This window comes from Hemicordylus capensis, chromosome 4, assembly GCF_027244095.1.
Source record: "Hemicordylus capensis ecotype Gifberg chromosome 4, rHemCap1.1.pri, whole genome shotgun sequence".
Taxonomy (NCBI): Eukaryota; Metazoa; Chordata; class Lepidosauria; order Squamata; family Cordylidae; genus Hemicordylus; species Hemicordylus capensis.
In genome coordinates, this window is record NC_069660.1 from 254,608,411 (window position 1) to 254,631,151 (window position 22,741).

General features: G+C 42.5%; 1 protein-coding gene across 7 annotated transcripts in view; it reads right to left on the reverse strand.

Annotated features, from left to right (window-relative positions):
* The window catches only part of PRKDC (protein kinase, DNA-activated, catalytic subunit), a 208,749-nt gene that overhangs the window by 49,030 nt on the left and 136,978 nt on the right, over positions 1–22,741 (reverse strand). For all 7 annotated transcript variants that reach the window (XM_053249047.1, XM_053249046.1, XM_053249045.1 and 4 more), the window contains 9 exons: positions 21,022–21,211; positions 20,304–20,519; positions 19,667–19,779; positions 10,334–10,465; positions 8,761–8,940; positions 3,866–4,077; positions 3,275–3,413; positions 2,448–2,636; positions 284–508 (listed from right to left, as the gene is read on the reverse strand). In XM_053249047.1, coding sequence (XP_053105022.1) covers positions 284–508; positions 2,448–2,636; positions 3,275–3,413; positions 3,866–4,077; positions 8,761–8,940; positions 10,334–10,465; positions 19,667–19,779; positions 20,304–20,519; positions 21,022–21,211 — 1,596 coding nt within the window. The remainder of the gene's footprint in view (positions 1–283; positions 509–2,447; positions 2,637–3,274; positions 3,414–3,865; positions 4,078–8,760; positions 8,941–10,333; positions 10,466–19,666; positions 19,780–20,303; positions 20,520–21,021; positions 21,212–22,741) is intronic.

Here is a 22,741-nt window from a genome sequence, read left to right on the forward strand (position 1 = left end):
CTGAAGACGACACACGAGATTTCACTTTGAGCAGCTTCAAATAATCAATGGATTCTCCTGTGTGCTATAATTTCCCTTGTGTAGTAATCTACCTCCAACAACCCCAGGGAATAAGATTTTTAACACATGAGCTCCATTTATGCCTCTTTTAAATCATCAAGGAGGTGGAGAACACCATTTCTCAGTGTCAATCTTCCACAATAATTAATGAGCAACATTGATCAATTTAGATTATCTTCACTGATGTAAAGAGAAACACATTAGATATGTTTGAAACCATTACCTGCATGAACACCTGCATGGCATTATTGACATAGTATTTGGCTCTGTCAAAATCATCCTGTAAAGTGTAGAGAAGACTCAACTCTTGACTGTAATACATCTCTATAAGAGCTTTCTTTTGTTCTGTCTTCATAGCCTCATCAATAAATGTCAATAAGGATTGGTCACCACCACCTTGAAGGAGAAGTTTCAGCTTGCTGCGAATTATGTATGGTAGATAAGTTTCCTAAAGTAAAAGAGAACTGAAATTATTGTTTTTATACATCACTTGTCTCAGGTGATTGTAAACCAACAGCAGGTTATATAGGAGCTATTGCCATGAACTAAGTCCAAGGTTTATATGTTACTTTAGATAACATTTATTACAAATTAAATTGTTTTTAAATAACTTGATTCTTTCATCCAAAACTATATACCAAGTAGAGAGATCTTACATAACAAGTTCTGAAGGGGCTTGTATGAAAGAATTGAACATGGGCCCAATCAGATAATTTCCCCATAGGGATCAATGAGAAACACAAACATAATTAATATCCAGTGGTATTGGAAGGACGTTTTGGGAAGGTGCCCTACGATCAAAGATTATGCCCCTGCCAGAACGGTGAAGTGGAGACTACAGAACATCTGATGCTGAAGTGCAGATTTTATACTGAATTAAGGGGAAAGCTTCTCTCCCCACTACTAACTCATTACAATTCTAATTGCCCTTCTGATGGGGATAAGGTCCTTTTCCTGCTTACTGCTAAGTCAGAGTATGCTTACAGGAGGGTAGCAAAATTTCTCTTCATAGCAAACAAGATTCGGTTTAGAGTGATTGAGGCACGAGATGCTGGGTTGTGCACTTCAAATTAACCGGTTTTATTTGAACGAAATTAGCCATGTATACTGTATCTGAAGGTATTAATGTTTTATGTATTTTATGTATTTACTACTGTTGTTGTTTCTTTTTCTTTTTGTATTTATGCTGGCCTTGGGCCGAAATAAACAAATACATACATACATACATAATTAATATCTCCTGAATGGCTGAGCAGAAAGCCCTGATATTTCACACAGAATTCCTACATGATAAAGTAAAGTAAAGTGTGCTGTCAAGTCAGTGTCGACTCCTGGCGACCACAGAGCCCTGGGGTTGTCTTCGGTAGAATACAGGAGGGATTTACCATTGCCATCTCCCACGCGGTCTGAGATGATGCCTTTCAGCATCTTCCTATATCGCTGCTGCCCGATATAGGTGTTTCCCATAGTCTGGGTAACATACCAGCGGGGATTCGAACTAGCAACCTTTGGCCTGCTAGTCAAGTCATTTTCCTGCTGCGCCATTAGGTGGCTACTCCTACATGATAATACCATTAAATGTGTGCATATTTATGGAGATCAGTCCACCTGTTGATTTTTTAACTTTTTTAAAAAGGGTTTTTAAACTTTAAAAAATATTTATTAAAAATCAACAGATGGACTGATCTCCTTGAATATAGACACATTTAATGTTATCATTAAATAGTTACCCCTATTAGTTAGTAGTTACCCCTGCTAACTTGGCAAGGAGGCACCTTTTAATGTGGTGATTCTCTTTATTTAGCAGGGGGAGAGTAACTGGCCATATCCCTCCCCAGCACAGTACCTCCAGTGACTGTTGCTGGTGTCTATCTTATGCTTCTTTTTATATTGTGAGCCCTTTGAGGACAGGGATCCATCTTATTCATGTATTATTTCTCTGTGTAAATAGCCCTGAGCCATTTTTGGAAGGATGGTATAGAAATCGAATAAATCATCATCATCATAATCATGTAGCAACTCCATGTGAAATTTCAAGGCTTTTTGTCGAGCGATTCGGGAGGTATTAATACTTTTGAATTTCTCATTGATCCTGATGGGGAAATTATTATTTAAGTTGGAATTTTGGGTACGGCTCCCCCTAGTGGCAGCCTGTGTTCATTGCACATTTGCTCAAGTGTATGTCCACTCTGCCCCCATTCCTGATCAAAATACCCCCATCTACTGGGTATGTGGAAAAACACACACACCTAGAGATCAAGCATGCATTTCATGCATAACATATAGTTTGGCCCTAACATATAAACACAGCTTAAGAAATACAACCAGCAGTCTGTTACAAAGGACAAATACAATATAATATTTGGCAAATATATATATTTTCAAACCTGGTAAAATGGATCACTCCAAGTTTTATTTAGGTCTGGGGGCTGTGCATTATCAATGTTAATTGTTGAACAGTATTCCAGAGATTTCCATTCTGTCAGATGGTTGTAACATTCAAGAGATGCAAATTCCCAAAAGTCCTTTTCTGCTTCTGTTGGTTCTTCATCAGGCCAGTCTTGTGTAGAAAGTGCCTACAGATGTAAAGACAGACAAAACCTGTTTATCACTAAGATGTTGTTTAGCATTTCTCTGAACATATAACTGTTTCCATTCCTAAAACAGTATTGATTCCTCTAGGGGGCGGGCAGGGGGGAGAAGAACCACATATACACACCTAGCAAAATGGATAAGTAATAGAGTTCATATCATACAAAATAAATAATAAAAATATTCTAGATATCTTCCCAAACAGGTTCTTCTTTAACAAAGCTATTTTTACATACCTCAACATGACTTGCATTTAAGCATCTGCAATACCACAGATTTACTCTGTCACTAATAAAAATGTAAAAATAAAAATCTAAGACTCTTAAGGTAGTTTAATTGATGCCTTTTTAGAGCTTGAAATTTTTTTAAAGTATTGAGTAAAATGCACTTTATGGTAATTCCTCCATATGTACTTTAGCATACTAATAAGGATATTCTATAGAGCTACCTTACTGAAGTCTAAATATTTCTAAGCGTGCTTCATTTCTCTCCCTCACTACGACAATTATCCTGGTCAAAAGAGAAATTGTGATTTGAAAGGCTTTTAAAAGATCAGTATCTGTTTGAAACATCCCTTCAGATAACCCATAATAAGACACTTTATAAAATAATAGAACAGCACCTCATCATATTGTTTAGCTGCTTCGGCATAATCGCTTTTTGCTTCTGATAATAAGGCCTTCTGGGTAATTTCCTTAGTGCCAATCTTTCCACTAAAAATACCTCGTAAAACATCATAATCTCCAACAGAACGATAAAGCCTAGAAAGTGAAAATTATCAAGGACAAATCTGAATGCATTATGCACATATTATTTATCCTAACTTTTGATTATCAAGATGATGTACATGTCCCTCAGTGACATGAAGTTGGCTGGAGCTGAAAAGCAGATTAGTTAAATGACAAAGTATTTCAACATCAGTGATAAAATGTTGGATATTTAATTAAGGGTTTTTAACAACTGATTAAAATAAAAACATACGGAAATATAACTCTGGAGCTGAGCAATATTCTGAGAGCACAAAGACTACTACCACTTTCAACAAAACCCATATTGCAGCGTATTAAAAAATGTCCAAGCATAGCCAAGGAGCAATTGAAATTTCACAGTATTCCTCTCCAATTTAAAAAAGGATTGAACATCATAAGCAATTGACACAAATCTCTAGGTTAGGGTAAAAAACAAACTGATTTCTTTCTGAAGAGAAACTTACTTAGCTAGTTCAATCCATCTAGTCACATCTGGAGAAAGTTCTGCCTTCCCGCGCATACGTTTTGAGGGTGGCTCGTCCTCCTCAGGGGAAAGGTGAACTAAAGCTTGTTCAAGAAGCAGGATACCCACTGGTTGCTGTAAACTTGCTAAGCAGCTGGTACTCACACTAGAAGCGTTGAGATCCAGCAGTTCTTTGTGTTGATAACTCATTTCCTTTTATACCAAAACACAAATAATTAACTATTCGGATTGTTTTCTGAAGCCAAAATGACACATTACATTATTATTAAGAATACTTATATACCACTTTTCAACAAAAACAACAACTCTCAAAGTGGTTTGGGGTGGGGGGGATAAGATGGTTCCCTGTCACAAAAGGACTCCAAATCAAAGAAGAAACACAAAGCAGGCACCAGCAACAGCCCCTGGAGGGACACTGTGTTGGGGCTGGATAAGGACAGTTGCTCTCCCCTCTGCTAATCATAAGACAACCATCACTTTTAAAAGGTGCTTCTCTCCCAAGTTAGAAAAGAGTAGTAACCACGAGTTTCATCCCACCACAACCACGCCCTGCCCACTTATAGTATCTAGGTCGACTTATTCATGCACTAACATCACAGTGCTGTGTGTTTTTCTGACCCCCAACAGCTGCCAGTGATGTAGAGTGGAGATGGGGAAAGTACACTACACAGTGATATGAGGACACAAATAAGCTATTCAAGATCAGAGTTTAAATACACAACAGGAAAGCACACTAAACAAGAATGAAAAAAAAACCAAAAACCAAAATAACCCCAAACAAAGAGTACCAAGCAATACAAAAGCTTTATTTTTGGCATCATCTCAGACTGTGTGGGAGGAGGCAATGGTGAACCACTCCTGTATTCTAACAAAGACAACCACAGGGGTCTGTGGGCGCCAGGAGTCCAAATCGACTTGATGGCACACTTTAGCTTTATATCTCCAAAACTGTCATGCCCACAAAGAACATGTCAGAATGGACAAAGGAACTCACTACTATGTGCAACAACATGTTTGACCCTCAGTCTTCAGGTATGAATCCTAATCAAGGTTCAACTTCTTAATGATTCAGCAACAGCAAAAAAATCTCCCAAATGAATTTGAATTTTTTTAACAAGAGATAGAAATGTTATTTCAAGTAAAAAAAAACCCCTATCAAAATACTGCAAAAAATGCAAAAATCCAATGACTCATAAAGAAGACTGTCAATGTAACAAATCGGACCACTCACAACTGTGCAAACATAAGCTTCAATTCTTTCTTTAAAAACTATCATCCATGCACAGAAAAGAATATCAATATGATATAAACAATATTTAAATGTACTTTACACCATTATATAGGTATAAAGTACCTATAAATCCTTCCCAACTTATATAAAAATCCTATTCTCACCAAATCATTTCCAAAGTTCAACTTTTCAGGAAATCTCTCAAAAAGACTGACTCAAACCAAGCTAGTCACACAGTTGTGATTAATCCTTTTAAATAGCTCTACAGGCATGTTCAAATTTAAGCCTAACTATACAGAACAATACAACGCCAAACAATTCATTAAAACAATTTTTAAAATGTGGTATATGAGGAAGAATCCACAGGGACTGAACTGCTAGATGAATTAGTTGCTGAGATGGCCAAAGATGACTCGTGGCAATGTTCACCAGGAATTTGTGTGTCTGTAGGCAGCCCAAGAGGCCCGACTCATGAAATGGGTATCAGAGGAGAAGAAGAGGTATATATATGGATTCTCTACAGATGGAGATGAGCCACCAGCACCACCATGCGCTTGATAACCAACTTTGGGGTTAATGGCAGATCGAAAGGGAGGGTCTGGACTGATACCAAAGGCTGTATACAAGCAGAGAAAACATCTGTGTATGCTGCAAATGGGAATATGCAAGTATGCTTCTTGGAGACCAAAGGATAACAGGAAGTCATTGGATGACCGAGCTTCCATGAGGAACCAAAGAGTTTCTATTTTGAATTTGCAATGTCATACAAAGTGATTGAAATGCTTGAAGTCCAAGATGGCTCTCCAACTGCCGTCCCTTTTGGGTACAAGAAAAATAAGAGAATAAACTTCTGGGGCTTTTGTTATACTGGAACAGGCTGAATGGCATAGATGAACAAATGATGTTGAATTTCCTGCAGAAGAGTGGAGTGCTTGACATGGCATATGGATCAAGGAGATGATAGAAATCTGTCATGAGGTATGCTGGATAACGATTAAGTACTTGGGAAATGGATTTTAAATACCCAGTTATATGTTGAGGATACTTCCTAGGTGTGTGTGTGTGGGGGGGGGGAATCTTGCAGCTGGTCTTCCCCCTATAGGTGGCCTGGTCAGAGCTGGGTCTGCTACTGCTTTGCAGTCTTGCGAATGTGAGGAATATTTATATACCGCTTTTCAACAAAAGTTTCCAAAACAGTTTGCACAGAGAAATAAAAATAAATAAAGATGGCTCCCTGTTCCCAAAGGGCTCACAATCTAAAAAGAAACATAAGACAGACACCAGCAACAGCCACTGTAGGGATACTGAGCTAGAGATGGATAGGGCCAGTTGCTCTCCCCCTGCTAAATAAAGAGAACCGCAACTTTAAAAAGGCACCTCTTTTTGCTCAGTTAGGAGGGTTCTTGGCAGCATAGGAACATGCCATATACTGAGTCAGACCATTGGTCTATCTAGCTCAGTGTTGTCTTCACAGACTGGCAATGGCTTCTCCAAGGTTGCAGGCAGGAATCTCTCTCAGCACTGACTTGGAGAAGCCAGGGAGGGAACTTGAAACCTTCTGCTCTTCCCAGAGCGGCTTCATCCCCTGAGGGGAATATCTTGCAGTGCTCACACATCAAGTCTCTCATTCAGATGCAACCAGGGCAGACCCTGCTTAGCTATGGGGACAAGTCATGCTTGCTACCACAAGACCAGCTCTCCTCTCATTGTTGTGGAAGGAGCATCAAGAACTGTTGCAGGATCTGTTGGAGAATCTGGTATGGAATCTGGATCCAGGCCAGGCAGGATGCTGGACACCAAACTCCCTGGCACAGAAGTTCATGAGGGATGAAAGGAAGAAGCCAGATGCCTAAATGGCTTCTTGTCATCACTCTTGGGAACCAATGGTAGGGCCTTAGGAACATAAGAAACTGCCATATACTGAGTCAGACCATTGGTCTATCTAGCTCAGTATTGTCTTCACAGACTGGCAGCAGCTTCTCCAAGGTTGCAGGCAGGAATCTCTCTCAGCCCTATCTTGGAGAAGCCAGGGAGGGAACTTGAAACCTTATGCTCTTCCCAGAGCGGCTTCATCCCCTGAGGGGAATATCTTGCAGTGATCAAGCTCAGTGGCCTTGAGCTTATCATGTGTCTCTACAAGGATAACTTTGAGGATATCATCTCCAAACAACTTGGAACCATTGAACAGAACTAGAATGAGGTGTCCAGTGACCCTTGGAGAACAATTCTGCTACTAATAAATCCTCTCCTTCTGTTGTGGTGGATAGACACTCTGTTCATCCCAATTTAGAATGAGAAATTCTAAATTCCTGCCCCCTTCCCTTCATCTCTTCCCTCTGCCTTATTTGTTGATTAAGAAATTGCTACCCGGTTATGTGTAATTAGGATGGAAGCTAGAACAATATAAAATTGTGATCCACAGAAAGATTAGGAAAAACACGCAAGCTGACGTTTTTGACATTGAAATGTTTGCTTGTTTGTTTTTATCTGCTTTTCTTTTTACGCAATAAAAAGTCCTTAAGGAGAAATTGTGAGTCATCTTTTGTGTATTGCGTCGCCTGCATACCAACTAACAAGAGAAATTCTTAAAAATTTGTTAGAAATGCAACAGATAAAGATCCTAAAGCTGATCTACAGGTGTGGATGCGGTGCTCAGAAGTCCTACTTCTTAAAAGAAAGCCTATAGGTGTACAGCTTCTCCTTCTCCATCAGCTTCATCATCCTCTCATTTCCATCAGTAAAAAGAGGGCTTCAGATATAGGCATAAATCACCTCTCAATAGTCGTAGACATCACTTTCCTCCTGCTTCTCCATCGTGTCTATATGGAGTTCCTCAGATTCTCATGATGTGGGATCTGGTCTCCACGTCCACAGGATCCAACATCACATTTTCTGCCCAGAGATCCTTGCCGGGAATTCCATCTTCTCAAGATGTGCCATTTCCTCTACCTTCAGGTGGAAAAGATGGTGATTGGATTGCTGAAGAGGACACTTTTTCTGCCTTGGTTTCTTCCAGGTGTCTTCAGTATTCTTCATAAGGCTCATCAGTTCTTGTATTTGACCTTTTGTGTCAGGCTTAGGAGCTGCTGTTCTCCAGCGATTCTTTAGTGTTTCCTAAGAGCAAAGCTCTTCAACAAACCATTCCATTTCTTGATTGTTTTGAGAATGCCATCAATGCTGAGTGGAAGGCTCCAGCAACAAGCCCCGTCCCTCCCTCCCCATCCCTGTCTATTCTTGCATTCAAAATCCCCCTTACTTCTTTTTAACCATCGTTCAGTATTGCATCTAACCACTGCCAATCTCCAAACCCTATTTTGATCATTCAGCAATTGCTAAACCATTGTTAACTTTTCAAAAGCATAACCATCTGATCAATTTGACATTTCTGCCTTTCAAAACTGAGAAGATGAAGCCTTGTTCATAAGGAAATTAGCCAAATAGATGCATTTTATATTGCGGAGAATAAGAATTAAGATAACTGTCAGGATATTATTAGCATAAGGAACTAGCAGGTCATTAGAAGGATGAGCAAATATAAGTCAAGAATGGCACTACATTGAGTTACTATCTGGTGGTCTTCATTTACATTTTCCACAAGCATAAAAATACAGAATAAGAATACAGGTTTTCAAATGCAACATTACCTGGATGCAAGCTATGAATGGTGGGAAATACAATACAGTTGTGGTCAGGAAGTGGTTGAAATCTTGCACCAACTGCTGGATGACGGTGTTCCTCTCAGATTGCGACTTAGAGTGTTTCAGTTCTTTGAGAATTCCACTAAACAAACTGCTGAAGAGCTGTTTGGCCAGGGTAGGATCTCTCTGTAATTGACAATACAAGCAATACATCCTTGGTACAAGGGTTTGCATCACTACTGCGCTGGTTCTTTCACAATGCCAAGTAGTATGCACCATTTCTACATCTGGGTCACAGGCAGGGTGACCCAAATTTAAAGCACATATTTAACAAGTTTGGGAGAGGTCAGATGTTCTACAATGAATTGTCAGGCTCTAGGGCATCATAACACTTATTTAGCAGTTTGTGAACGCTGAAACTACTGCTGACATATAAAGTGAATGATAGATATTAATCTTGTTAAACACAGGATTAGAAGATGGTGTCAATAAGACATGCAGCACTTTATTTCTTCTCATACCTAAAAAAGTTGGGGAAATTATTGTCTCATCACAGTTGCTCTGCCAATTTCCTGGTTATAAGAGCCCACTGAACTCAGTGGGACTCGCTTCCGAGTCAACATGCACAGGATTGGGCTGTCAGACAAGATATCATAACCAACTCCTTGGAGTTGAAACTTTTAACGAGTGCTTTTCTGTAGAAGCATCATGCTTACTATGAAGGCAGCAGGTGAATAAAGGTATCCCCCCCACAAAAAAGAAGATCTCAAGCGTTTCTTGCTATTAAAAAAAAAAGCCTTCCCCATGTAAATTCAATTTCACTCCAGTTCACAAGAGTTCACATGACCTAGGAATATATTTCCCAGGACTTTTACTATGGCATTATAGGGACTAGTCTCTCTTCCTTTCACTACTGTCTCAGAGATGGAAGGTCTAGCTCATAACTCCTAAAGCAGGAATTTCTGAATGCTATTTGCTGCTTTTTTGGAGGAGAGGTCATTCCCCATATTCATCCCCATCAATAATCAGTGTAACTGTTGCTGCTCAGTCCCTGGTACTTGTAGTACATGGTCACAGCTGCTAATTCCATGGGTGCGAAAGGAAGCAGTAGGGTTTTAAAAAGAAGACTTAATTCATTACCAAAGATTATATGAAAGCCCACCCATCTGTTATTTCCGCCCACTCCTCTTTACAGCTCTCCTAATAACAATAAGCAACAGACCCCATAACACATCATCACAAAAATAAAAATCTTAAAAAGGTAGTGTGGCAAAGAATTGCAGAAATTATGTTGCAACCAGTACTATCAGCAGCTGATAGTATGGATGCAACCAGTATTATCAACTGTCTTCAGTCTGCAACTAATTGCAAGACCTGGAAACAAATTCTGGATGACCGCATGGAACCAATTTACAAGAATAGCTTCACACTATTCAGGCAACTTCAACAAAAGAATCTGAAGTCTAAATGAACTTAAAGAATTTAAGTCTAAAAGTACACAGATGTTTTGAGATCTCTTTGCCAAACTTGCTTTCCCCAAAGCTATCTGGTTAAAATGAAGAAATTCTGCTGAAAGTACCTGTGCCACACCCTGTAAAGGGGTAATTAGACTGCTGTATTCAATCTGGATATCAGGGAGATCCCCTTGCCTGTATCTCCTGTACAGAGTTACCTGAGCATCATGCTTCAGCTTCAGTTGAGTTTTTATCTCCTGCAACAATTGACAGCTTATCAGTTTTGTCATAAGCAGAGACAACCAAAAGTTCATACAGTAACAAAAATACTTGCATATCCATCTGCTTAGGGTGGCTTGCAAAAAGTATAACAGAGTTAACAACCCAACTACAAAAAAAAAACAAAAACTTTTTTTGGAAACATCTTTTTCATCCGAACATGACTTTTCTTTCTAAATACTACCCTTCCCTTTATATTCATCTAAACAACAACAACAAAATTGGTGGCTTTCAAAAGTCTGTAGTAAAAATCTGTAGGTATTTGTTTTTATTGGTTACACTGCATTTTTCCAAACCAATCACTAAGAACAGTGGTCCACATCTTCCATAGTGCTATAAGGGAAGAATAAGGGCTCCACTTTTGCAGAGTGGCTGGAACTAAGCTGCGCTGAAGCCTTACTTTACAGTCCATGCTGGGCTGGACAGCCCCATGCAGGGCAGAGGGAGAGGGGGAAAGCAATTTTTTCTTTTATCCCCTCCCTCCAAATGCCCTTTTTGATGCCAGGAACATGCCCATGAGGGTTGCTTCCCCCTCCCCCTCCACCCATTCTGGGCTGTGGAACTAAAAGTCTAAAGTTATTTTAATCAGGAAATGGCATATCTTCCCTAAATGCCTGCCTGGAGGCGGTAATGCGGTGGATGAGGGATAACAAACAGGTTGAATCCAAATAAGATGGAGGTACTGACTGTGGGGGGTTGGGACCCAAGAGATTTTTATATATTTATTTTATTTATTTATCAAATGTGTACACCGCCCCAAACTTTCATCTCTGGGTGGTTAACAATAGCATAAAACAGTTAAAAACATATACAAAAAACTTAAAACAATTTAACAGTTTAAAAATAAAGCAGATTAAAACCTAAAAAATTTAGGAAGCTGAGAAAGTTTGGGTGAAAAGATGGGTTTTCAGGTGTTTTTTGAAAATTGCCAGAGATGGGGAGGACCGTATCTCAGCAGGGAGTGCATTCCACAATCTTGGGGCAGTGACCAAGAAGGCCTGTCTCTGGATAGCCACCAAACGAGTTGGCAGTAACTGGAGATGAACCTCCTCGGATGACCTCAATGGACGGTGGGGCTCGTAGTGAAGAAGACGCTCTCTTAGATACCCAGGGCTTAAGCTGTGTAGGGCTTTATAAGTTATAACTAGCACTTTGTATTTTGTCCGGGAACCTATTGGCAGCCAGTGTAACTCCATCAGTAAAGGAGTAACATGGTCTCTCCGAGATTACCCAGAGACCAACCTGGCTGCCGCATTCTGAACCAACTGAAGTTTCCAGACTACGTACAAAGGCAGCCCCACGTAAAGCGCATTACAGAAGTCCAGTCTGGAAGTTACTAACAGATGTACCACTGTTTTGAGGTCATTGATCTTGAGAAACAGGTGCAGCTGGCGTATCAGCCGGAGCTGATAGAAAGCACTCCTGGCCACCGCCTCAACCTGAGAAATCAGGGGAAGGTGTGAATCCAGAAGTACTCCCAGACTGCGGACCTGTTTCTTTTGGGGAAGTGTGATTCCATCTAGAACAGGTAGATTAAGATTGTCTCTGGAGTTCTGACCTTGCACAATAAGTATCTCCGTCTTATCTGGATTCAGCTTCAGTTTATTCTCCCTCATCCAGCCCATTACTGCTTCCAGGCAGGCATCTAGGGAGGATATGCCAGCTCCTGAAGAAGTTGACATGGAGAAGTAGATCTGGGTGTCATCCCCTGATGATCTCTCCCAGCGGTTTCATGGAGATGTTAAAAAGCATTGGAGATGGCTTAGATCTGCCTATTCTGGATGGGGTTATGTTCCCACAGAAAGATCAGGTACATAAGTTTGGGAGTGCTCCTGGACCCAAAAACTCTCCCATGTTTTCCAGGTTGAGGCAGTGGCCAGGAGCACTTTTATCAGCTTTGACTGATGCGTCACCTATATCCATTTCTAGAGGTGAATGACCTTAAAACAGTGGTACATGTGCTGGTAACCTCCAGGCTTGACTACTGTAATGCACTCTATTTTTTAAAAAAATATACTTTTTATTCAAGTTTCACAACACAAAAGGACAAACACAACTTGTACAAACATTCACGAAGACATACGATGAAGACTTCCATCTCAGTCATTGGAACAAGTGTTATTGACAATAACCATTTCTTGCCTGTAGATTAAACATTCTCTCCCCAATAAATCATATAAACTTAAGAATATTTTTGACACATTTGTTAATAGCCCTTAAAGGCCTGAGAAAAATCCATTTTATGGTGTATTTTTAAATAGACAAGAAGAGGGTCCCATTCTTTTTTGAAATCTTCAAATTTATTTCTTAGTAGTGATGTTAATTTCGCCATTTCTGCCAATTCTAGTATTTTAAGGATCCAATCCCCTTTAGATGGGCATTGACTATCTTTCCATTTGCGTGCAAATATCAGTCTTGCTGCCGCTGTTAGGTACATGAAGAGGGTTACTGTAATGCACTCTACATGGTGCTGCCTTTGTACATAGTCCAGAAACTACAATTGATACAGAATGCAGCAGCCAGATTGGTCTCTGGGACAAAACGAAGGGACCATATAACACCAGTTTTGAAAGAACTGCACTGGCTGCCAATTTGTTTCCGGGTGAAATACAAACTGCTTGTTATCATCTATAAAGCCTTTAATGGCTTGGGTCCAGGCTATTTAAGTGGGCGCCTCCTTTGTCATAAACCCTTCCGCCTGTTACGATCTTCTGGAGAGGTCCAGTTATGGTTGCCACCAGCTCATTTGGTGGCGACCCAGGACCGGGCTTTCTCTGTGGCTGCCCTGGGGCTTTGGAATATGCTCCCTGCTGAAATAAGAGCATCTCCTTCTCTGTTTGTTTTCAGGAAGACCCTCAAGACTCTCTTGTTCTCGCAGGCTTTTAATTAGAATAAATCTTAATAATTTTAATAATTTGTTTTAATAACTGTTTTACATTATTGTTTTTATTGTGTAGTGTATTTTAATCTGTCTTAACGTAAATATTTTAAATTTTGCACACCGGCTAGAGATATACATATCAGATGGTATAAAAATATTATAAATAAATAATAATAAAATAAATAAGGCTTCAATGCTTGGCTCCAGCCAGAGGGCTATCTTTCTAGCCCCAAACCAAACCACCTGAAAACATCCATGACAAGGACCCTGTTGGATGCCCTGTTCATTCAGTTTGCCTGTTCTTATCCAAAGCACTAGAATCTCCAGAACAGGCAGGAATATTCCTCTAAGGCAGACCTGCTCAACCTAGCCCCACCCCCACTGTTTTTGAACTACAACTACAACAGTGGCCAATAGCCAAGGATTATGGGAAGTGAAGGCCAACATTTGCAGGAGGGTATCCCTGCTCTAAGAGGTCTGACTATTGATTGCCTTATGTCCTTGGTGACTAAGGCTGTGAGGGTCTGGCAGGTGGGGGGAAATGCTCCTTTGAGCTCTTGATACCCTCTGGAAGAGCTGCTAGAGGTACCACTAAAGGAAAAAGAACAGTACCTTCTGCACTTACACCAGGAGTATCTACAAGAAAGGCTCCTACTTTCAGATTTGTATCTAGATTTTTGGAAAACCTGGCCAGGAAGCTGTCATGGCTAAGCATTCTTGTTGGGGGTACTCACATCCCTCCAGTCCTCCACTAAATCTATAGGATCTGCTAGGTCCTTGGCTGCCATGTGAGACAAGTCAGGACTCTCAAGGATGGTGGCTATGTTGTAACTTGCTACAGCACTGGCTCCTCCTAAGAAAGCTGTAAGAGAGTCTAGCTTGCTGTTTGCCTCCTGCAAGTTTTTCAAGGTGGCTTACAGAGTGTTATTAATTTTAAAATGCAATCATCAAGCAACATAAAAATCCATCTTAAATTAACTACCATTACTGCTGATTTAAGGGTCAGCAGTAATAAACTCAATCACAAAAAAAAATTTCAGAAAATAAAGTTTTTCTGTATTCATCTAAAAAGGAGAGCTTGCCACAAGCCTGAGGTGGGTCACCAGAACACTCCAGCCTCAGCTAGGTAAGCCAGTGTGCACTCTACGCCTAATGTGGCATTTCAGTACAACAATTCTAAAAGCAGTAGGGATGTGCCCAAATCATTTCAGCACCTCTTTGAAGAAATGGAGCATTGGTTCACTTACTGTGAAGGCTTCTTCTGGCTGCTGGAGCCGAGGACACCTCTGATTGGTTTAGTTTTCCCACGTGCTCCCAGGCAGGACTAATTTAAAAGTGTTATTAGCCTTAAGAGCCCGGGACGGATAACCCCGCCCAGTTCCTTTAGGCCAAATGTGCAAGTAGCACTGAACATAACTATGAAGAAACAGTTTAAAGAGTAATAAAGAGGAAATAAAGAAGTAACCACCAGATTAACAGATGAAAGAATTGTACATTCTAGTACATCTTGGCTTCCCATGGAGTAGGCCAGGACACCACCTGGAAGGGCCAAGATGTCCTCGGCTCCAGCAGCAAGAAGAAGCCTTCACGGTAAGTGAACCAATGCTCCGCTCTCTGCTGTCTGGAGCCAAGGACATCTCTGATTGAGACACACCACAGCTCTGGCCATAACACTCTGTGGGAGGGAATGTCCTTGCCTACTCTGTGGGAAGAACTTGTTAAAGCACCCAGCAACAAAATGCAGCCTGAGAGGAGGCATATAAGTCAATCTTGTAGTGCTTTGTGAATGTTGATGGCGCCTTCCAAGTAGCCACCATACATATCTCATATACAGGAGCGTTAGTTGAAAAAGCAGCAGATGTTGCCACTGCTCTGGTAGAGTGTGCCATTGGATTTGCATTGTAGTGAGGGAAATAAGTATTTGATCCCTTCACAAAAAGATGTCTTAGTACTTGGTGGCAAAACCCTTGTTGGCAATCACAGAGGTCAGACGTTTCTTGTAGTTGGCCACCAGGTTTGCACACAACTCAGGAGGGATGTTGTCCCACTCCTCTTTGCAGATCCTCTCCAAGTCAGAAAGGTTTCGAGGCTGATGTTTGGCAACCCAAACCTTCAGCTCCCTCCACAGATTTTCTATGGGATTAAGGTCTGGAGACTGGCTGGGCCACTCCAGGACCTTCATGTGCTTCTTCTTGAGCCACTCCTTTGTTGCCTTGGCTGTGTGTTTTGGGTCATTGTCATGCTGGAATACCCATCCACGACCCATTCTCAATGCCCTGGCTGAGGGAAGGAGGTGCTCACCCAAGATCTGACGGCACATGGTCCCGTCCATCGTCCCTTCGATGCGGTGAAGGTGTCCTGTCCCCTTAGCAGAAAAACACCCCCAAAGCATAATGTGTCCACCTCCATGTTTGACAGTGGGGATGGTGTTCTTGGGCTCATAGGCAGCATTCCTCCTCCTCCACACACGGCGAGTTGAGTTGATGCCAAAGAGCTCGATTTTGGTCTCATCTGACCACAACACTTTCGCCCAGTTCTCCTCTGGATCATTCAGATGTGCATTGGCAAACTGCAGACGGGCCTGTACATGTGCTGCCTTGAGCAGGGGGACCTTGCGGGCACTGCAAGATTTCAGTCCTTCACGGCGTAGTGTGTTATCAATTGTTTTCTTGGTGACTATGGTTCCAGCTGCCCTGAGATCATTGACAAGTTCCCCCCGTGTAGTTCTGGGCTGCTTTGTCACCGTTCTCAAGATCATTGCAACTCCACGAGGTGAGATCTTGCATGGAGCCCCAGACCGAGGGAGATTGACAGTTATTTTGCGTTTCTTCCATTTGCGAGTTATCGTGCCAACTGTAGTCACCTTCACACCAAGCTGCTTGGCGATAGTCTTGTAGCCCAGTCCAGCCTTGTGCAGGTCTACAACCTTGTCCCTGACATCCTTCGACAGCTCTTTGGTCTTGGGCATGGTGGTGAGTTTGGAAGCTGAATGATTGCTTGCTTCTATGGACAGGTGTCTTTTATACAGGTACTGTAACAAGCTGGGATTAGGAGCACTCCCTTACAGAGGATGTTCCTCATCTCAGCTCGTTACCTGCATATAGTGAAAAGACACCTGGGAGCCTGAAATCTTGCTAGTTGATAGGGGATCGAATACTTATTTCCCTCACTACAATGCAAATCCATCGCTGACTTTTGGGCACTGGGCTTTTGAGGGTTTGTTTGTTGTTATTCTGTCTCTCAGCTACAATAAACCTACCATTCCAATTATAGCCTGATCATTTCTGTGTCAGAAGGCAAACGGACAAAATCAGCAGGGGATCAAATACTTATTTCTCTCACTGTATATGTTCTGGAGATTGAAGGTGTAATGACTCATAGGCCAGAGAGATGCACACACGCATCCACCTGGCAACAGTAGATGCTGATGCCTGATTTCCCATGGAGGCAGGAAGAAAATTAACGAACAGGGCCTCCACCCTAAAGTCCCCTGTACATCTCAAATACATCTTAAGACATCTGTGCACGTCCAGCTTGTGCCACTCTCATTCCTTTTGTGTGTACTGGTCTAGGGCAGAACGAGGGTAATATGACATCTTGTGATTGATGGTAGGCCGAAGACACCTTAGGTCTGGTAATGGGGTCCGGTATCAGCCGAACCGAGTCAGCCGAAAAGATGCAAAAGTTCTTGTGTGCCAACAAAGCATGTAGTTCTGAGGTCCTATGTACAGAAGTTATCGCTATCAAGAAGGCTGTTTTGTATGATAGAACTCTCAGAGGTATGGACTTTATCGGTTCAAAAGGCACACATGGTAGCGCACGGAGGACGGTGTGTGAGCTCTAAGATGGGAATATATGGACCACCAAGGGTGAGAGTAAGGTTGCTCCCCTCAGGAACCTTTTAATATGGGGATGGTTCATAATCCTATTTTTGGAAATCCCTGATGCCACCTGTCTCTTCAGTGTGTTCGCCTTGTGTCTCTTGTCCAATCTTTCTTGAAGGAATGCTAGAAAGCCTTTAATTGTTGCTGTGCCACAAGGTATTGAATGCCTAGTTGACCACTGCAGAAAAGTTCTCCATGTGTATTGATAGATGCATTTTGTCGAATCTCTTGAGGAGGCCAACATGGTGGTCAGTACACTGTTCGAATAGCCATGCTGTCTGAATATTCCCCGCTCAGTCTCCAGGTGGCTATCTGTAACCAGCCTGGATCATGATGTTCGACTGGTTCTTGATGTAATAATTCTGCTGAGGCCTGCAGAAACCATGGTTCCTGTGTGGTCATGTGGTACAGTTCTAGAAACCATGGTCTCCTGGGCCAGTATGGGGCTACCAGGATGCCCTGTGCTCCGAGTTGACGAACTCTGCGAAGGAATCGTGTCAGGAGTGGGGTCGGTGGGAATGTGTAGAGAAGCTCCGAGGGCCACTCAACTGACAGCACATCCATTGCCTCCACTTGTGGACAGGGGAAGCAAGTGAAGAATCTGGGTAGTTGTGTGTTGAGGGTCGACAAAAACAAGTCGACCCGTGGTCTCCTGAAGTGTTGTGTAATCCTCTGGAAAACCCTCTGGTTGAGTGCCCACTTGCCTGGTAACAGTTGTTCTTGACTTAGCCAGTCTGCGATCAAGTTGAGGTCCCCCTGGAAATGGTGAGCCATGATTGACGCTAGATGATCCTCTGCCCAAGACATGATCAGCGCTGCCTCTGCTTGGAGCGATCTTGACCTGTTCCCCCCTTGCCTGTTTATGTGGGCCTTCACAGTTGTGTTGTCAGTTCTGACAAAGGCATTGGGGTACTAGATGTAGGATTGGGGGATTCTCCTCCAGACTGCTCAGATGAATACACCCCCCCACTTCCAAATTGATCATTTGAGGAGGTGGGTGAGAATGCCTAGAGCCACTGGTGTGCTTTCTCTTGTGCTTCGCCTTTCTAGGTGATTGTCCCTCAGATTCCTCAGAGTCGGGGGAAGAAGGAGAAGGTCCCCTTGCCCCTCTTCCCTCCCCCTTTTTGCCCTTTGCATGACTTCCTTTAAGGATATTGCCAACGCGTCCTTTATCCAATTTTGCCAAGAAGTGGGCATTTCCAAGTGAAGACTAACACTTGGCACAGTGTGGGGGCTAATAGGAGGGGCATTCTGGCTAGCCACAACAAGGAGGAATCTCACTGGTGCTGCAGCAGAGTCTCTCTGTCCAGTAGAAGCAGCCTCCCTCCGATGCCCAGTTCTTGCTCCCTGGCAGTCCACGGCTCTTCCAGCCGAAGAGGCGCAGCTTTGAATAGCAGCGGCTCCCAACGTTCCAGCAAAAACAGCAGCACCGATTTTTGCTGAGCTGCCCGGGGCTCTAGTTAGGAGCAGGAAACCCATTCTGTACCCCAACCCACCCCCGGCACTAGAATATGCCTAACAGCCTGGCGGTGTTCCATAGGCATACAGAGGGGAAAGGGACCGTGAGAAGATTAAGAGGGGTTTTGTTGTTGTTGTTTTTTTAAGGAGGATTATCAGCAGAGGAAAAGACAAAAAAACAAGAGGCAAGAGTAAATACTGAGATAAATTAATAAGATAAAGCTAAGGAACAAGTAGTTACGGAGAGGTTCTATGGAGATCTACCTAGGAACGTAGCAGGACTAAAAGAACTGGGTAGGGTTATCCATCCCGGGCTCTTAAGGCTAGTAACACTTTTTAGTTAGTCCGGCCTGGAAGCATGTGGGAAGGATAACTCAATCAGAGATGTCCTCGGCTTCAGGCAGCAGAGAATGATACGGCTCCCTGCAGCCGAAACGTTTTGGCGAGGGGTGCCTTTAAAAGGAGGCAGGCAGGCCCTTCCTGCCCCTCCTGCGAGCCTGCACCGCCCCATCACGACACTGTTAGTTGGAAAGCTCCTCCGTGAAAGCAGCAGCCCTTTAAAGTGCCCCGCATGCGCCGATGCCATCTGCAAGGCCAGCAACAGCATGCTGGCCATGTAAATGGCCCTGACGCATGTGTCAATGCTATTTGTGTGCCGATGCCATGCAAGAGCTGCTGGGAGCAGCATACCGTCGCCACAGTGAGGCACTTTAAAGGACCCAGTGGCATGGGCTGCTGCTTTCGCAGAGGAGCTTTCCAACTAACAGCGCAGCAATAGGGCGGGGTGGGGCAGAGGTGGCTCGCAGGAGGGGCAGGTAGGACCTGTCTGCCTCCTTTTAATGGCACTCCTCCCCACCCCCTGGGATCTGCATGAAGTATTTTGTGCACATCGCTAAAAAGCAATTCCTCAATATCAATTAAATATCCATTTACAATGTATAAAACAAAACCCAAACCTTTTCTTGTTTCTGCTCAGCAACACCCTTCTTTGCATAAATCAAACTGAGCTTTTCTTGGTCTTTTAAGAAGCGTCTCCGCAATCTCAGAATTTCTGCTCGTTCATCTATTCCTGAAAACGAGACACAAACATGATGAAAATGCTTTTTAAACTTGTACACAAACTATTTAAGAAACCAGTGAATGCCCTCTTTACATATTTATTCGTTAGATTTACCTCTCATCTTTCTTCCATGAGAGAACTACACTGCTACACAGGATTTGCAGGTGGTTTCCCATCCAGGCACTGATGGGAGACCACCCCTGCTTTGCTTCAGCAAGGTGGCTGAATCATGTGAATTCAAACCACAGCTATCTTCTTGCTCTCATATAAAACCTAACAAAGAGCTAAAATGGGAACCATTGCCCATAATATCATTTAAGACTAAACAGGATTTTGACAAATTTCAAAGCATTTGAATTAAGAATTTTTCCAATTTCCAATACAAAGTATTACATTCTTGACCCAGATTTTCTGTGGTTGTTCCTAGACCACATATATGAAGCATTCAGTCACTTGCTGAGACCATAAAATAAATCTTCTTTTAACAAACATACAGGGGAGCTGGAGGGGAAATGCATTAAGACCAGCAATACCTTTTGTTTTGCTGTCCACTTCATCTCCTGGCAAACCCAGTCGTTTCCCCCCAAAATTGGGACCCAATGGTTTGAAGGCAGTTCTTTGTGATCTGGCAGCCTGCTTGTTAATAAGCAGCATTGATGAATACACGGATTCAGAAGATGAAGGAACTGTGGACTCTGCAAAGGTGTCAACACTGTTTCCTATTAGCCAGTTGAAAGAGCTTCTCCCACCTGCAAAAAGCAGAAAGTATCAATACACAAGGTGAAACACATATAAAATGAGTTACCTTTTAAAAAACAAACAAACCTAGTTCCTTTGTTTATAGTCTGATCACAACCAGAAGTATCTAAATAAAGATAGGCTATCAGCTGGAGGTTCACCAAGAAAATTGAGATACCCCCCCCTCCTCTGCCCCAGTATACAAATTCAAAAGTATATATAACCAGACAGTGCTCTTAGGAGTTGCTTGCAACAAACACTTCTAAAAGACACACAGACGAGAGGATCAGTATTTGGCAATCCTTCCGTCCATCTGTAGCTACCTGTGACTCCTGAAATTATGCCTCTACGGGTCCCGCAACCCACAGGGATAGATTTCAAGGAGGTGACTGCAGGGGGGGGGGGATGTCACTAAAAATCGCCCCTCTATGCACATGCAGAAATAAGTCACTATTTTCAAACTGTTCTTTATTAAAGATTAGAATTTCAGAACCAAGCTTCACAGATACTTACTGAAATTTTGTGTGGGGGTAAATTCATATTTTTGTTGTGTAGCCCTCAGTTGACCACCCATAGATCCATGGGTCAAAAAGGATCCTTCTTGCGATCGATACCTCTTGGTATTCTGGGAAGCTTGAGTTTCCACAAAGAGAGGTGTAAGAACAGTACTTCGGTAACGCCAGTTTGAGTCAACAACAAAATCCTAGAGAGGAAAAATACGAGCTGAAATGATCTCTGCTCAATACTATCTATATAATCGGAAAATATCAAGGTTGCAATTCTTGGCAAACTTACTTGGGAGTAAATCCTACTTCCTACTGGGACTTCTAAATAAACATGCATAGGTTTGGGTGGCACATGACACTATTAAGTGAATGTCCAGCTACACATCCCTGTCTCCTCTTCCCAGCTTGTCCAGGCTTATCGGGACCGGCCTCAGAGCAGGGACAGGGATGGAGCTGAGTGTCACTCTTTGCCTCCTCTGTCCCAGGCTGCTTGTTTATTGTGTCTGCCCCACTCTGGGGGCCTCCGACACACTCCACCAGCCTCCTTCTCATCCCTGGCCGGCTCCTTATATGCCTCCTCACAAGCTACGCATTGCCCGCCCCCAATTACAGGGCCAACACCCCTCTTTATTACCTGTAACTGATTACCCCTTACAGCTGTTGCCAATGCCTCTCCCCCTTCTCCTTCCTCCTGCTCATACCCCCTCCCTTCGGGAGGCATGCTGCTGATGTTATTCTTGCACGCCTCCCCTTCAGTCTTATCAGGGCTCTGTTCCTCCTCCACTGGAGCTGTCCCCCTGCCCATTGGCAGTCTTTCCTCCATCTCTCCCTGGCTGCCACCAGTCCCTGTCGCCTTGGGCCCTCTCACCACTGCATCTTCGGAGGTAAGGACAGCCGGCCTCGCCAGACACAGAAATAATTCATTCCCCCCTCCCTTAATAACACTGAGGACAGGAAAACTATAAGACACCTGGTTTACCAGAAATTATCTCATTTGGCAACTTCTTTAAATTAAGTGTTATGCCTTAATCCAGTTTTTCTCCTTTTAGTTTTTTTATCAGTTTTATTGCAATGATCCACAAAGCCTACTTAATCAAATCATATTTAATCCATTCCGGCGGGGGGGGGTTTGATTCTCAAGTTTCTACTTCACCTTTTGACTAAAAATCTCCAAAGCAACTCACTCATTCATAAGAACAGCAAAACCATTACAAAACATAATACAATTAGACTCCATAAATAATCATTCTAGAACACCTGCATGATACCTCCTCTCTTACTTCTTTAATATTTTCTTAAAACCACTTTTTCACAACTCAGTCCTCATTTCATACTCTAACTAAGCTCAAGCACTGTCTCAACCTGAATCCAAGACTAGGTTTTTTCTTTGATGTTTGAAATCAGGGAATCATCTTAAATTCTGCATCCTGTTTCTTTTTGAGTAAATACAGGTATAATTTTTATTTTATTTATTAGATTTCTATACCGCCCTTCCAAAAATGGCTCAGGGCGGTTTACACAGAGAATAATAAATAAATAAGATAGATCCCTGTCCCCAAAGGGCTCACAACCGGGGGGAAAAATAAGATAAGACACCAGCAACAGTCATTGGAGGTACTGTGCTGGGGGTGGATAGGGCCAGTTACTTTCCCTCTGCTAAATAAAGAGAATCACCACATTAAAAGGTGCCTCTTTGCCAAGTTAGCAGGGACTAACTTGACCTTTGT